Source organism: Dreissena polymorpha, chromosome 4 (assembly GCF_020536995.1).
Source record: "Dreissena polymorpha isolate Duluth1 chromosome 4, UMN_Dpol_1.0, whole genome shotgun sequence".
NCBI lineage: Eukaryota > Metazoa > Mollusca > Bivalvia > Myida > Dreissenidae > Dreissena > Dreissena polymorpha.
This window is the reverse complement of record NC_068358.1, coordinates 116,718,147-116,733,859: the sequence shown is the minus strand read 5'-3', so window position 1 is coordinate 116,733,859 and position 15,713 is coordinate 116,718,147. Positions and strand designations below refer to the sequence as shown.

Below are 15,713 nucleotides of genomic sequence, written 5' to 3'. Positions count from 1 at the left end.
ATGCCAGTAAAAAAAGGAAACCAATACAAATAAAATGAACTATGAAATATTTGGGGGTTATTATGCACAACACAAAATCATAGATAATGGTTATTTGGGGGTTATAACACAAAATTATAGATAATGGTTATACCTGTATCTTTTTCTATTTTGTTTAAAATAATCGGCCAATATATTAATATTTACAGTAGAATAAAAATCGTTCCATGTAACTTCGTTGCATGCCTTTTTCACTGAAATTCCCAACGCCCTTTGATGCTTTGCATCAATACTTATCTTGTAATTATATTATTATTCATTTTTGTATGACCAAATGTAGTCATGATTTTCACTGAAACCTTAATTGCAATTTAAAAATATTTAATAATTACTAGAATACAACAATCTACACTGTGGTTACCATAGTCTTTTTGTATTTTGGTATACTATGAACTGGATCCATAATAAGCTTAGCTCAAACCTATGACATTCGGTTTATTAGCCTTACATTAATCGAAGGCGCCCACAGGTTAGTTTGGGATAACAAATGCCACTGTTGCCAGAAGCTATTGTTTTTATGGGATTTCTTATTTTAGCCTGTCATCCTTATGAATTATTTTGAATGACAGTCCAAATAAAGGAAGGCCAGATTAATTAAATCTGCAGAATAAAACCTACATTCAGATATCTTTTTTATTGATCTGTTTGTTTAAACTTTTAAGAAATATAATTATACTATCATGCTTAATAATTGTTCAAATCATTTACTCCAGTCACAAAAACTAGAACAAGAAATCCTCACAGACATACATCATAAAACTTATTTGTTCAAGGTTAATTTCTGCTGTAACAAAATACCAATATGCAGACAATATGACAATGAATTGATTGTTTTATTTCTGCCATCAAATCAATGATAAGAATAAGTTCAAATCAATACTGTGACAACTGCTACATTTTGCAGAGACGTTTCCAATCATTAAAGTTACAGATAAATAATATTTAATTTGAATACCTGAAATGCTCATCATAAATTAATCACATTAGCTTTGTCATTATTACTATACTAGCAAAACATGCAATTTACAGAATCTCATACTAGAAAAATCAAGTATAGTCTATATTATAGATAAATGAACACATCAAACACTTGTTTGCTTTTTTTATCTGCCAGTTGCATACCACTATAACATGAAAGTATAAAAATGTATTCACACACTGCCAATAGTATTAACCTACCAAAACTTGTTTGTCATTTTTCGTTTTCACATAATGCACTTCATATTCCGGTGCCCTTGGGGACCTTTCCACAGTGATGTTAAAGGAACCCTTATGTACATCCAACTCTTTGCCCTCACAGTTTCTAAGCGATACATTCCGAATTTTATGACGAAATTTTGGTGTTGATGTCATTTTGTCTGCCTCAACTTTGCTTACTGTTTTACTAGATCCGAACTTAAAATATCCACAAGGACACTTTCACAATGTCCATAGGAAATATGAAAACTTATTATCCAACATTATTAATATTTCCTTATCCATTTACCTATATTTAAATTCACCTAATCTACTTATATCCACCATATTAATCATTGAGTTTTCATGCATTTCTGTATAAGGAAAACCTACTTAATTGACAAAATATTACTTCCAGTATCTATAACTCTGTCAGGTAAGTCATAAATTCAATATACCGAAGATTAGAATTTCATTACATACTGCTATTGACTTAACCCTATGTAAATCAGTAAAGTAAAAACCACCAGTAGTAGACTGTTTGCATAGCATAACTACCCAATATTTTGTCATACACGTACCAACGTGATCAACTTGGTGTCCCAATACACAGTCCAATTAATTACTGAAATGGTAGTACAATGTACATTTACTGTGCTAATGGTTTGTACAGAGGAAGTTTAATTAAGTATTTGATCATGATCAAACAGATCAAAATGGACACTAGACACGCAAGGTGATTAAAGGGAAAAGGGTCGATCTTATTAGTTACCAATAGAAAACATTTATAGCTCAACATAATCTCAAGGACAAAATACTGCGAAAATAAATGATTATAAATATTATCCATTTAGACTCTTTATATAAGTGCTTTTCTTGGCTTTGTAACCTTGAATAAAATTGTATCCAAACAAAAGTAAGTAAGACATGATTGTACGAATGAACAAGAATGTCCAAATTTTAGCAGTCAATATGTTGGACTGGCTAACTGTAAATTTCATCGTTTGATCATCATTTAAATATATTTTAGAGAATCCAATTTAAAAATATGTTTAATGTCATTGGATTGCAAAAATCTTTGTTAAATGTGAATAAATTGTTCAATTTTATGTGAAGTTTATGCTTCTCTTTAAACAAACAATGACAAGATAATCCTAATCTCGAAGATTGTTTGAAATAAAAACTTGAGGACATGGGCAGTTTTTAAAACTGACAGAAGCATTGACGCTTTATCAGTGACGTGATGTGGATATTACCCGTTAAAGGAACACACATTCACACATTTTTCTTAAAACTTGAACAAACCAATCAACAAAAAGTTGAGCCATGCTCTGTGAAAAGGGGGTTTAATGCATGTGCGTAAAGTGTCGTCCCAGATTAGCCTGTGCAGTCCGCTTTTATGATATTTTCTGTTTAAAAAAATACGTCTAAGCAAAAATGAAGTTTAGACAGAAAGTGTCTTCACCGATTAGCCTGTTGTCACTGATTAGCCTGTGTAGACTGCAAAGGCTAATCTGGGATGACACTTTACGCACATGCATTTAACCCCCTTTTCGCATAGCACGGCTCATTTAGTTATTTGTTGATAGTTCACAAAAGCATTTTCCACAAAATATGTATCACCGGTATATACAAAAATACCCAACAATAATGGATAATGTTTTGACCATAGATGCAATTAAACTTAATTGTTTTCTTTCAATGATGATTCTTTGCTGTTCACATTTTCAAGGGAAATGCTAATTATGAATGTTCTGTTGATATTTTATGTTATATGCTATACAATTGTTTAAATTTAACGCAATAAACTTGTTAGCTTGAGCTTGGATACTCACACCAAAAGAAATATTGTGGTAATACAAGTTTACCCATATACATGTTTACCAATATTTGAATATGTGTGAGAATTAAGTAACTTGAGCATTATTGTCCCCTACCGGTGAGGGGACCTATGGTTTGCACTCTGTCTGTCTGTCAGTCTGTCCGTCACACTTTTCTGGATCCTGCGATAACTTTAAAAGTTCTTCATATTTTTTTCATGAAACTTGAAACATGGATAGATGGCATTATGGAGATTATGCACGTCATTTCATTTTGTTCCTATGTCAAAAATTCTGGTTGCTATGGCAAAAAAATAAAATAAAAAAATTGAGAATGGTAGAGTTTCACCAGTAGGGGACAATATTGGCAATCTCTTGTTTAATTTATTTTTGTAAGATGTTTCCATTCTGTTTCGTAGACACTTGTTTAGGAACCACTTGTATCAAACTGCCCAGAGTTGTTTATTGTACTACATCTAATTAAGTTCAAACTTAATACAGAATACAGGTGACAGAATTTCATAACTGCCAATAGGGTTAAAGAAAATATTTGAGTTGTGAGTTTACAGTGTAAAGCTCATCTTTCAACTTGTGTGAAATTTGTTAACGGTATGTGTGGTTATATTGTGAAGTAACACACAAGCATTCGTGACCAACATATCATACAACTAACCTGTTCCTTATTACTGGATATTCAGAATAATTAGAGTACTGGTATTAAATTCGCCAAATCAAAATATTTCTTCTCACATAAACCATAATCCTGTGCAATCTGTTTAAGCCAGGTAAAGAGGGTAATATGAATAAATGTCCATATTGGAACAAATCAATACAAGTGGGTATGATGGGATTTGATATTGGAAAAGGTGGCTGTATTGATCATTTGTAGAGATATATACCGTGAGCAATTATGTTTATGTGCGTGTTGCTAGGGATTTAATAATTACCCACAATACCATGTGAGTAGGCTCCCTTTAAATGCATAATATACATTTGTGGAAAGGTTCAGTGCAAAATAATGTCAATATCCTATTTTCTACATGCTTATAATGTGCTTAATCATGTTAATATGGTCAGTTTTGCTGGACGGGTAATGTATCAAGAATGTTTAAGACAGTGTCTCTTAAAGAGGCTGCTTCACAGGCTTTCATATTTTTGAAAAATATCATTTTTTTTACAATACTGTTATCTTTTAAATATTTTAAAATAAAAATAATAACAAACAAATATATATACTATAAAAATATGTGCAAGCCCATGGGATGGAACTGGGAAAAGCAAACTTGCAAAAACAACACATTGCAGCCTTTGAAACTTACAATGTTGTTAAAACCTATGTCAGTTATACAAGTTTTTGCTAAGTTATCTATAAACAGTGTTACAATATTTATAAATTTCAAAGGGATCTTTTCAAAGATTTTGGCATGTATTGAAGTTTGTCATGAAATGCTTTATATTGATAAATATTGTATCTAAAAAGCTCCAATAAAAACAAGAGAAGTGTTTGTGAAACACAATGCCCCCTACTGCGCTTTGAATCCATATATTTGACCTTTGACTTTGAATGATGACCTTGATCTTTCAGCACTCAAAATGTGCAGGTCCATGAGATACACATGCATGCCAAATATCAAGTTGCCATCTTCAATATTGCAAAACTTATGAGCAAGGTTAAAGTTTTGCGACAGACACACACAAACAATGACAGACAGACAGGCCAAAAACAATATACCCCCTGTTATTCCATCCGGGGGCATAAAAAACAAGAATACAATTAAAGAAAGAAAAAAAGTTTCCCTCAACTGGGTTCAAACCACTGACCCCTAAAGTAAAAGTCTATCGCTTAGACCACTCGGCCATCCGTCCTCATACAATGATGGATGTATTTTATACTTTATATAGGCAATCTTCGTGGTATCATTTAATATAACAGCAACAACAGAACACTCCAAATTATTTAATCGTATCGCGTTGCAACACTTCATACGTTTCAGGTTTTTAAATCGTCAAAAGATGCATATAATGGATATTATAGAGCGTGGTTAAAATTCAGTATTACTGTTTCCTCAGAAATATCATAACTGCAACAAAAATTGTGAATCTTAAACAATTTTTTTAATATTGTCAATTTACCAACGACCAATTTAGCCAAAAAATTCCCAGGTACGTTTCAGTATATTTTCCGTAACCAGGGTACATCTAAGTATACTTGTACCTGAGGAACATTTAAGAAGTACCCGAGCCAACAATTACCAATTGAGTGTCAATAAGTCTTTTTAAGTTGACAAGGGTGAAGGAACATAATTACCGGTATTATTGATTATTAAGAGCTGTCCCAATCCTGACCATTTTCTGCTCTAATTTGTTTTAAATAACGATCACCATGACATATTTGAATCTTCAAATGCATACTTGTTGTTGTGAAGTCATAAACACACTCACACCTGCATGTGCAATAAGCAAGTACGAAAATGCAAAATTTTGGGATGTTCTCATTAAGGTCACTCAACTGTTTAAGTTTGATGGAGTTCCGCCTAGCAGTTAAAAAGCAGTGGAAAACACAAGCTTGGGGATGTATGAACAGACAGACGTATGGACAAACAGGTGCATTACCTATTTCCTTCCATTTAAAAGCTTCTGACTCACACTCCATAGGGAGTCAGGGACATACAAATATTGTTTAAATTGTTTAAAATGATTGACCGGATCATGTGAACAAAAATCTTTCTGACCATTTCATGGTTCCTGGCAGTTAAGAATGTTACATTTTTAGGTCGCATTTCCAAGTTTTAAATGTTCGCATACATAAAAATATCAGTTCACCACACTGCCATGAAATGCATAAAAGAACAGTTTGACGAAAAGCAAACAAGTCAGATATTTACTCACTCCCTATTATTATAAGCAACACAAAATGTAAAATTCAACAGTTTAATTCAACTCAAACTACATAGAATATAGTCCTAATATATTTGAATGAAGCTATAATTTAAATTACACAACTGTATTCATTTGATATTCAAAACATGTATTGAAGTAAATCTTATTCTTTTGAATTAAAATGATAAGGTTACACAAAACTGATTAAATAACTCACAGCAAATTTTACGAGACTGAAAGGGTACATTGATAAATTTGTTAAACTTTACCTTGAATTGGTAATGGATTATGCTTCACCATTAAACCATATTAAATGTAAAATATAATTTGGTAACATGTAAAAACAAAGATTTGTATTATATGCATTAACAATTTAATAATCAAGTTCTTCAATAACAATTGAATGCAAACTGTGAGTCATAAATTTTGATCACATATCATTTAAGCAATACATGTAAATTTTAAATATTGAATGAACATACACAAAACGTTTCAGGAGCACAGTTAAACATTTCTAGCCATTTATCAAAGAGAAAATATATATATACCTAGTACAAACCTGGCGTCAAGCAATTTTTAATACGTATACAAATATTAATTCCAGTTAGGTTGCAAGACTAGATATTCGTAATATTGTCACCTTACTTATCAAAGATCTTATGCAAATTCAAGTTTGGATAATAACTATTTTATCTAAAAGAAAAATGACAGGGAGATACTATGGTTACACACTTAAGCCTCAAAATTTAAGTAACGATTGAATTGTGTAGTTTAAATTGGCATTGATGTGCATAATGTCCATGAAATAAAGAACTTGCAAATGTTAGCAAGGATCAATATTAAGTGCAATGAAGTAACCATACATGCGGATGATTAACATTTAAATATCTTCCAAAAGTTCTGGCCAATTTTATAGTATTAGGGATTTCGTTCATTACTATTAATGATTGTATTACCAATAATACCATAATTACCTGCACTTTGTATGTCTCTATGATCTCGGACAACAATTTACCCACATTCATTAAGCTCCAGTTTCCAGGAGCGAAGTTAATATTAGAAAAATATAAATCACATTATATTTCGTAACACAGGCCGCTTATGTAGTGATTGATCTGCGAAGGGCTGTGTTCACAAAGACAATTAGAACAATCTTACTTACAGATTTTCTGTGAGAAAGCAAAATAAATCCATTTCAAATAGTTTAGAAAAGGTCCACGAAAAACAAAGTAAATTTTCACTAGTTTGAAGCCACTATAGGACTGCATGGGCAGAAAAGTAGAAAACAGCCGTAAGCTTTCCCTCTCGGAGTTTAGTGAATATGCAACAAGCATCCATGCTATAAAAGGTGGCAGTTATGGGATGGTCTAATGCCTTCAATACACGAAAGGAAAGTTCTAAAGGTAAAGACATTATAAAAAGAAGTAAAATACTAATAATCAAATAGACAACATTATCTGAATGTATAAAGGTGCTTATTTTTAATTATTATAATCATATAAATTTCATCAGAACAAGCAAACATTCTAAATATTGAAATAATAATAAACAAGTGTCATTTAAATGCAATTAAAATGACCATTCTATACATTAATGAATTTTACAGTTTGGCATTTTGTACATATTTTTACCCTCATTTTCTTGTTCATTAAATGCTCTACTCCAAAAAGACTTGCATTTAAGGTTAACAACATGTGTTTTCATACAATTATCATATATATATATATATAAATCATTAACATATTTGAAAAAATAAATTTGAATACAATAACCCTGCATTATTATTTTAACAAAGTGCAAAAAGCAGTATGCGGTGTATAATAAACGATTACATAGTTTCCTAGCTATATACATATAATACTGATAAAATATAAGTTATAAGGCATGGGCGTACATGAGCATAAAAGAATTGTAAAATAATACTATAAAAGTTGTATTGTGGGGCAATTTGGTTATTTTTTCCTGTATAGGCCACTCATATTTTTGCAAGACAAATCTCAATGAGCCATGCTCTGAGAAAACAAGGCTTAACCCTTTGCATGCTGGGAAATTTTTCATCTGCTAAAATGTCGTCTGCTGAATTTCTAAAATTAGCATTTTATTCGATTTTTTTTCAAAGAATACTATCAGAATAGCAAACAGTTTGGATCCTGATGAGACGCCATGTTCTGTGGCGTCTTATCTGGATCCAAACTGTTTGCAAAGGCCTTCAAAATTCGGTTCCAGCACTGAAAGAGTTAAATGTGCGTCAAGTTTCATCCGACATTTCCCAAATCAAGGTCAACACTTTCAATCTTTACTGAATTTCCCCAAGAATAGACTTCCTTCAAAGAAAAAATACCATAACAGCAAAAGTGGCATCCCTGATTGCAAAGGCTAATCTATGCTGGCAATATATGCACATGAATTTAGCCTGGTTTTCCCAGAGCAAAACTTACATGCATTATTTTTTTAATGTAAAAAACTGTAAACTTTATACATTTACTAGCATTTGGAAATAAGTATCTGAAAAATAAATATAGATTTTGGGGGGATAACACAAATCTACATTAATTTCTACAACATTACGTTAAGTGAAATCTACTTCTTAATGAGTACAAATTCAAAACTTAAATATAAAAATCTACCCTAAAAAAATCATAATCTCAAGCCAAGAAAGTCTACTGCTGTAATACAATCGCTATTGCAACCTGTTTAAAATATAGAATCTGACTAAATATGAGAACAAAGCTTGAATACAATGGGAAATATGGACATCGTGCATATGGTATCTTTTATTTCAACAAATATTTAGTGCTTAAAACCTCAAAATTAAATTCTGCACCACAAACATGAAATGCACATGCCATAACTTGTCCATAACATATGACATACAATAGAAATAACACTACACACTAAAAAGTAGAAGTAAATCAATAACATAATTTGGCATATGAATACTGAAAATTAATAAATGAATAAAAATTAACATTAACATTTTTATCACAGGCAAAATACATGTATAAGTTATCACATGATCAAATACAACTCACAAATTACATAAATTATATACACACTTCCAACAAATCAAATGATCAGTATTGAACACTTGATAAAATGCTGATTCAGTTCTTAGATAAGTGAAAAAGACAAGTAAAATTAAAAGAGGACTATCCAGTATACCCGGGAAAGGTAATTGTATGAAGAATTCAATATTAAATTGATTTACTTCATATTAACTTAATATTGTAAATTTTGTTAAGACCCTGGACCAAATAAAATTAAACACCGTCAAAACAGCGTGAACACTTACAAATAACACGCATGTTTTATCATCCCCTTAATTCCTTATGTTCCAAACAAAAAGGGAAAGCTTCTCAAGCACATTCAAAAACACATAACACAATCTATTAAAGCAGTAAAGATGAAATTTGACCATAAAATTAGTGAATTATATTTTGTGATAATTTGCGTGAATATAAACAACTCCAAAAGTCAATAATGTAACTCAACAAACTGAATGCTGGACATTTACGGATTCTCTGATAATACATTTGATTAAAATATTGGACAAAAGACACACTGCTTATATGGGCAGGCAACATATGGGACTTGAAGGTCCCAACCCATATATTTGACCTTTGACCTTGAAGGATTACCTTGACCTTTCACCACTCAAAATGTGCAGCTCCATGAGATACACATGCATGCCAAATATCAAGTTGCTATCTTCAATATTGCAAAAGTTATGGCCAATTTTAAAGTTTGACGCAAACAAACCAACAAACAGCTAGGCAGGAAAAAAATATAGAATGGGGGACATAAAAACACTGACACCTGTATTCGTTTGCATCAAGTTATTTTAAGATTTAAGAATCCACAAGTATTCTTCATCCTTTCCATATGACCTGCATCATGTGAAATTGGCTCTTATGCCATCTGCTGCCAACGTAGCTCCAGACCAGCCTGCAAAGTGACAAAGTCTAGTCAGGGTCAAGGTTGTCCATACATAAGACTGAAACACCTAAGGAGAATTTTAAGAGAACAACGGCACAACTGTGCAGGTTGGTCTGGAGCTATCCATGAATGGCTTTAAGACCCATTTTGCATGATGCATGTTAGTAAGGTTATTTACATAATGCCTGTTAAAAATATAAATGGTAAAAACTAGCAAAGATGAACCCAATAAAAATGTTGTTCTCTTTTCAAACAGAACATTCTTTATTCTTATACCGAAGAATCAAATGATTAATATGGGCCATTATACAATCGTTGCGCAGTGCATGTTCAAAATAAAATTAATTTCATTATGATAACAGTTAAACGCCTTCAAGCATTAAGAGAAAAACTCATCTTCCACTTTTACAACCTGGGTAGCCTGCCTTTGGCTGCTATACTTGCTTTGGGGCCTTGTCTGAGTGCTTGGGATTTCCTGCATGGCCAGCAACCCTCCGACAGAAGACCCTTTGGAACTCTTCGATCGCTTTGAATCCTTCGAGCGTTTCGAATCGCTTGATGATGATGAAGAAGCAGACGATGACGTAGAAGATGACGCAACTGATTCTTTGGATTTGGACAGTTCTTTAGACCTAGCTGAAAGACCGGACGCCCTGCTCTCTTTGTCGGAATAAATGCTCAATTCATTGTCCGAGTTGTTGTCATTGTTGGCGTCCAATAGATCTTCTGACTGCTGCAGGAAGCGTTCACCTTTGGCAATCTCATCTTCCAAAAGAAGGATGTCTTGCTCTTTGATTGGCCAATTAGCTTCAGAAAGGTACTGTATAAACCATGCACGGTTGTCGCGGAAAGACACAGGGCCATCTATTTCACCAAACCTGATGACAAATGAAAGCAGACCCTCCTTTATCACAACCAACTTTTTAACAAGTGATCATTTTAATTCACAATTCTCTTACAAATCATGTAAGAATAAAAACAGTTTTTGCTTGATTGATACTGATTTAATAATAAACAACTTATAATATTTATTAATTTATAATGATAAATCACAGAAGATATGTGTATGACAGGGATGCTCCCACATTCGACTTCTCTCAAAATTGCATTTTTGTCAAAAACAAGCTGTATTTAGTGCAGAAACAGGACAGCTGACCTTGGAGTGGGACTTAACTTTTGATAAAGAGAGAAGGTATATTTATGTGACACATCATCTAATTTTCAAATTAATAAATATATGGCAAAGTTATGGCTCAAAATGAATGTTTAAGCTGTCTAGTGGCAAAATGTGACCTTTAACCTTAAATATATGGTAAAGTTAAGGCTAAATTAGGACTTTCAAAATTGTTTTTAAGGCAAAATGCTATCTTTTACATAAAATATACGGCGAAGTTAAGGCTGAGACAGGAATTTAAGAATTGTTTTTAAGGCAATATGTGACCTTTGACTTTTAAATGTGACCTTGACATTTCAGGTAGAAATATGGATTTAACATGTAACACGTTGTCGTATGATTTATATTTGAGCAAAGATATTTAAAAACCTATCAATACATGTCAAAGTACTGGCTGAAACAGGAATTTTCGAACATCTGAACAGTGGGTCCCAAACGGGGAGCACAGGGGACACAGTGGGACGCACACGTGGAGCACAGGGGACACAGTGTGACTGGTCATTGCCCCCTTTTCTTACTATATGCAGTACTATGTTACATGCACTATGGTACATCATTTAATAATCCTGTGCAGTACATACTCTTTGTCGCGTACATCCTGGGGTACAGCCTGCCACACCAGGGAGTCCAGTCTCCTGCAAGCAAACAGACAGTGGTATGGACAATTATACAAATTCAAACATAAAGTAACAGATTCAAGCAAGCTTTTGACCCTTTGTGTGTTAATATTTGATTGCAAAATAATAGAGGATTTTAACAGTCGATTTTTAATAGAGGATAGTTACAGTCGATCTTTAATAGAGTATTGTTACAGTCAATTTTTAATAGATGATTGTTACAAGCGATTATTAATACAGTTTTGTTGCAATTGATTTTTAATAGCGGATTGTTACAGTCGATTTGTACTAAATAATTGTTACAGTCAATTTTAAATAGATTATTGTTACAGTCAATTTTTAATAGATGATTGTTACAGTCGATTTTCAAAAGAGTATTATTACAGTTGATTTTTAATATAGTTTTGTTACATTTCACTAAATTCAATTTTTTTGGACAAACAACCTTATTCAAACTGAAAGGCTAAGCGATCTTTACAGTCTAATTATCTAACAAGAAGAAAACAAGAGCTGTCACCATAGGATGACTTATGCCCCCTATAAACGCTTGGTGGAAGTTATGAGCTTTTTTCGAAACCTAAACGCAGATTTTGAAACCTAAACGCGGACCCTAAGTTCAAGGTCAAGGTCACAGGGGTCAAAATTTGTGTGCATATGGAAAGGCCTTGTCCGTATACACATGCATGCCAAATATGAAATTGCTATCTGAAGCGCCATAGAAGTTATGAGCATTTTTCTAAATCTAAACGCAAAGTGTGACAGACAGACGGATGGACAGACGGACGGATGGTCTGATCACTATATGCCCTCCTACGGGGGCATAAAAATGTCTTAGAATATCAAAATAAATCAGAAAGCCACATAAACTAGAGAGCGGACACCATGCTAAATCCTTGAAATGCACAAAGCGACCCCATGACCTAGTTTTGGACCCGGCATGACCCATATTCAAAATTGACCTAGATATTGTCTTGATACAACTTCTGACCAAGTATGGTAAAGATCAGATGAAAACTACTTCAATAAGTGAGCGGACACCATGCTAAATCCTTGAAATGCACTAAGTGACCCCGTGACCTAGTTTTTGACCCGTCATGACCCATATTCGAACTTGACCTAGATATTGTCTAGATACAACTTCTGACCAAGTTTGGTAAAGATTGGATGAAAACTATTTGATAAGAGAGCGGACACGAAAAGTGTGACAGACTGACAGACAGACTGACAGACGGACAGTGCGAAAACAATATACCCCCTTTTCTTCGAAAGGGGGCATAAAAACCTGAATCATGAACTAATGAAGGTGAATGTATATTATTTATGAACCCACTCCAATCAACATTTATTAAATTGTGGAGTACACCAATATGATTTGATAAATTCACATGAAAATTCAAAATCAACATTTATTTACAGATAAACTACTGAAAATCAAAACTTATTTCTAATGAAAAACACAATGTACGTGTCCCCTACCTTCTATACATGGCTATGGTGGCCCCAAGTTTCTCCTGGTAAGCTTTCAGGTTGACCCCGTTGGGGTTTATCAGCTTCAGTGGCTGCCTGGGACGATTGGACACATAGGCCAATGGCAGCACCTTCAACAGGCAAAATGAGTGTTAACAACTGGAACTTATAAGTGAGGATCGAGTGTGAGTGATGCACTCGCCAACTATAGTTCTATAGTCATGTAGATGCAATAGTTTCCTGATAAAATCATTGAAATAAGTCAAAACGACAAAGTAAGAAGATCTTTTAATGTTAAAGAAAATATATTTAAAAGTTTTTCACACCGTATTGGAGTTTTCTATGTAAGTCTGTAATATCACAATAACAGTTACATCATTTATAGGCAAAGAATAACTAAGACTAAATTTTAACTAAATATCAATATTATTTAATATTTTAATACTAGATGCTAAAATCTTGCCATACCTCATCAAACACCTTGGCCACGACATGCTTGTCCAGTATGCGTACGTATTTGGATTTCTGTTTGATGATGGTCGGAGCCAGCGCATCAAGGAGGGTCATCTTGCGAGCAATCAGAGAGTTCTTCTTCAGCCATTCCTTTGTGGACACATTTTGCACCCTACATTTAATACATTTTTTATTTGAAATACAAAAAGAAACAGAAAAGCTATTGCCTATGATTCCATTTCAAACCACCAACGTCCAAAAAAATGCATCTTGCCTGAAGGCACATTACAACAAAAGTGTTGAGTCAAGGGTTAACCCTTAACCACTTAGACACATAATTTTACACATTTAAAGTCCCTTAGAAAGTTAAATGTAATTAAAGACCTTTCTTACTAGATTCAAGTTTTAAAGGCTTCAATTCCAACCCTTACATACTGATGAGCAGCAAACAGCATAAAACCTTAACAGACTGTGCATTACTCGCAGGCTGTTCTGGATTTATGCAGTTTGTACATAGCCATTTTCATTTTGCTCTGAGAGGTAAAGGGTTAAGGTAGGACTTACTTTGTGAACCTCCTAGAACGCCTTCGTGAAGCACGGATCTCCCTTTCCTCCACTGAAAAAAACATGGGATAGATATATTGTTTGAAATTGAACAAGACAATGGGGTGCAAACTGTCTGAATGCCAATGAACACTTTAGATTATTGTTATTTAAGAAAACAAGTTGCTAACTTCAGGTTTATATTTTGATGGTCACCAAGCGCTACTGGTTATAGACTGTAAAATCCTTATTATTTGTGGAACATTGTTTATTTCGTGGGTTATTTGTCAGAAAATAGCAAACAGCAAATTCATCTTTTTTTCTAAAAATAGATATCCACAAATCTTCATGTCAAAGAAAAAGTCATTGAAAAACCAATGAAATGTCATGCCCACAAATATAAAAGACTTTACAGTAATTCATTTGATTTACCCAAAATCCGAAGGCAAAAAGGGCAGTTATAAATTTATAGTTATGTTCTCATGGAATAATACAACAACAAACAATCTAAAATGATCTAACATGATCAGACTACTCCATATTTAAGCATTCAAATTCTTTCAAGTTAAGCTTGAATCTGTACAGCTAAAGGCACCATACAATCTAATACAGAAATAAACAAGAAATATTGTTCAACAGTGTCTTTAATGCACACAAAGCTATGTAAGTATACAATTCTGTTTTTAAAGAATATTTTAACATGAATTCAGCTTTAACCAATGCCCAACACAAATATTATGTAACATTAACAAGACAACTGTTGTTAAACATAATAGAAGCTTACACTACACAAAAAATGTTTGCTATCAGTAAAATATTACAGGATAATACTTTAGTGTGAAGGCATATTGGTATCATATCTTAAAAATCTGATTGTTCAACAAGCATTGGATACAATTTATTACAGCAAAGGACATCAAATTCTTTTGATAAGTTACTTATTTTGGAAGAATTGCAGGTATTTTCCTCGGGTATACAATACAATCAGTATTTCCTATGCAAAAGTCTAATACAACTAAATTAATAAAATGATGAAGTGATTGCAGAATTATTCAATTATCACTTGATGGACTGAGCAGGAACTTTGTGAAAAACATGAACCACTTATTCAGTTAGATCAAGAGCAAATGACTGAGGAATGTGTGGATTCCTGGACATAAAAAGTGTCGTGGAATCTACACTACATGGCGATGACATTTTTTTAATTTCCATGTTATAACTTCAACAAGAGCACCGCATAACGGGTGCCAACGCTCGGCTGCGAAAGCTTGTCAGATTATATTTTTTTTAGAGGTCACAGTGACCTTGACCTTTGACCTAGTGACCCAAAAGCACTTTGATTTTAGAGCCAATGTTAAGGTTTTAGCACGACGCCTACTGCGGACGGCTGACGACGAGCTGGCTATGACAATACCTCGGGTTTTCTCTGAAAACAGCTGAGCTAAAAATGTTGGTAAGTTCTCTCAACTAATTTATAACATTTGATATGCACAGACCGAAAAAACCTTCAAACTTACCAGCTTATTTACCCCCCACTCAAAATTTATTTTTTGGGGTAAAACAAATACTTAACAGGTAAGAAATTAATCTATAGATATAGATCAGACA

At 33.2% G+C, this 15,713-nt stretch overlaps 1 protein-coding gene across 1 annotated transcript in view; it reads right to left on the bottom strand.

The window, feature by feature from the left end:
• The window catches only part of LOC127878729 (von Willebrand factor A domain-containing protein 3B-like), a 112,921-nt gene that overhangs the window by 47,400 nt on the left and 49,808 nt on the right, over positions 1–15,713 (bottom strand). The window contains exons 19-24 of the mRNA XM_052425257.1: positions 14,127–14,178; positions 13,578–13,734; positions 13,119–13,240; positions 11,607–11,660; positions 10,240–10,729; positions 1,219–1,455 (exon numbers count right to left, since the gene is read on the bottom strand). Coding sequence (XP_052281217.1) covers positions 1,219–1,455; positions 10,240–10,729; positions 11,607–11,660; positions 13,119–13,240; positions 13,578–13,734; positions 14,127–14,178 — 1,112 coding nt within the window. The remainder of the gene's footprint in view (positions 1–1,218; positions 1,456–10,239; positions 10,730–11,606; positions 11,661–13,118; positions 13,241–13,577; positions 13,735–14,126; positions 14,179–15,713) is intronic.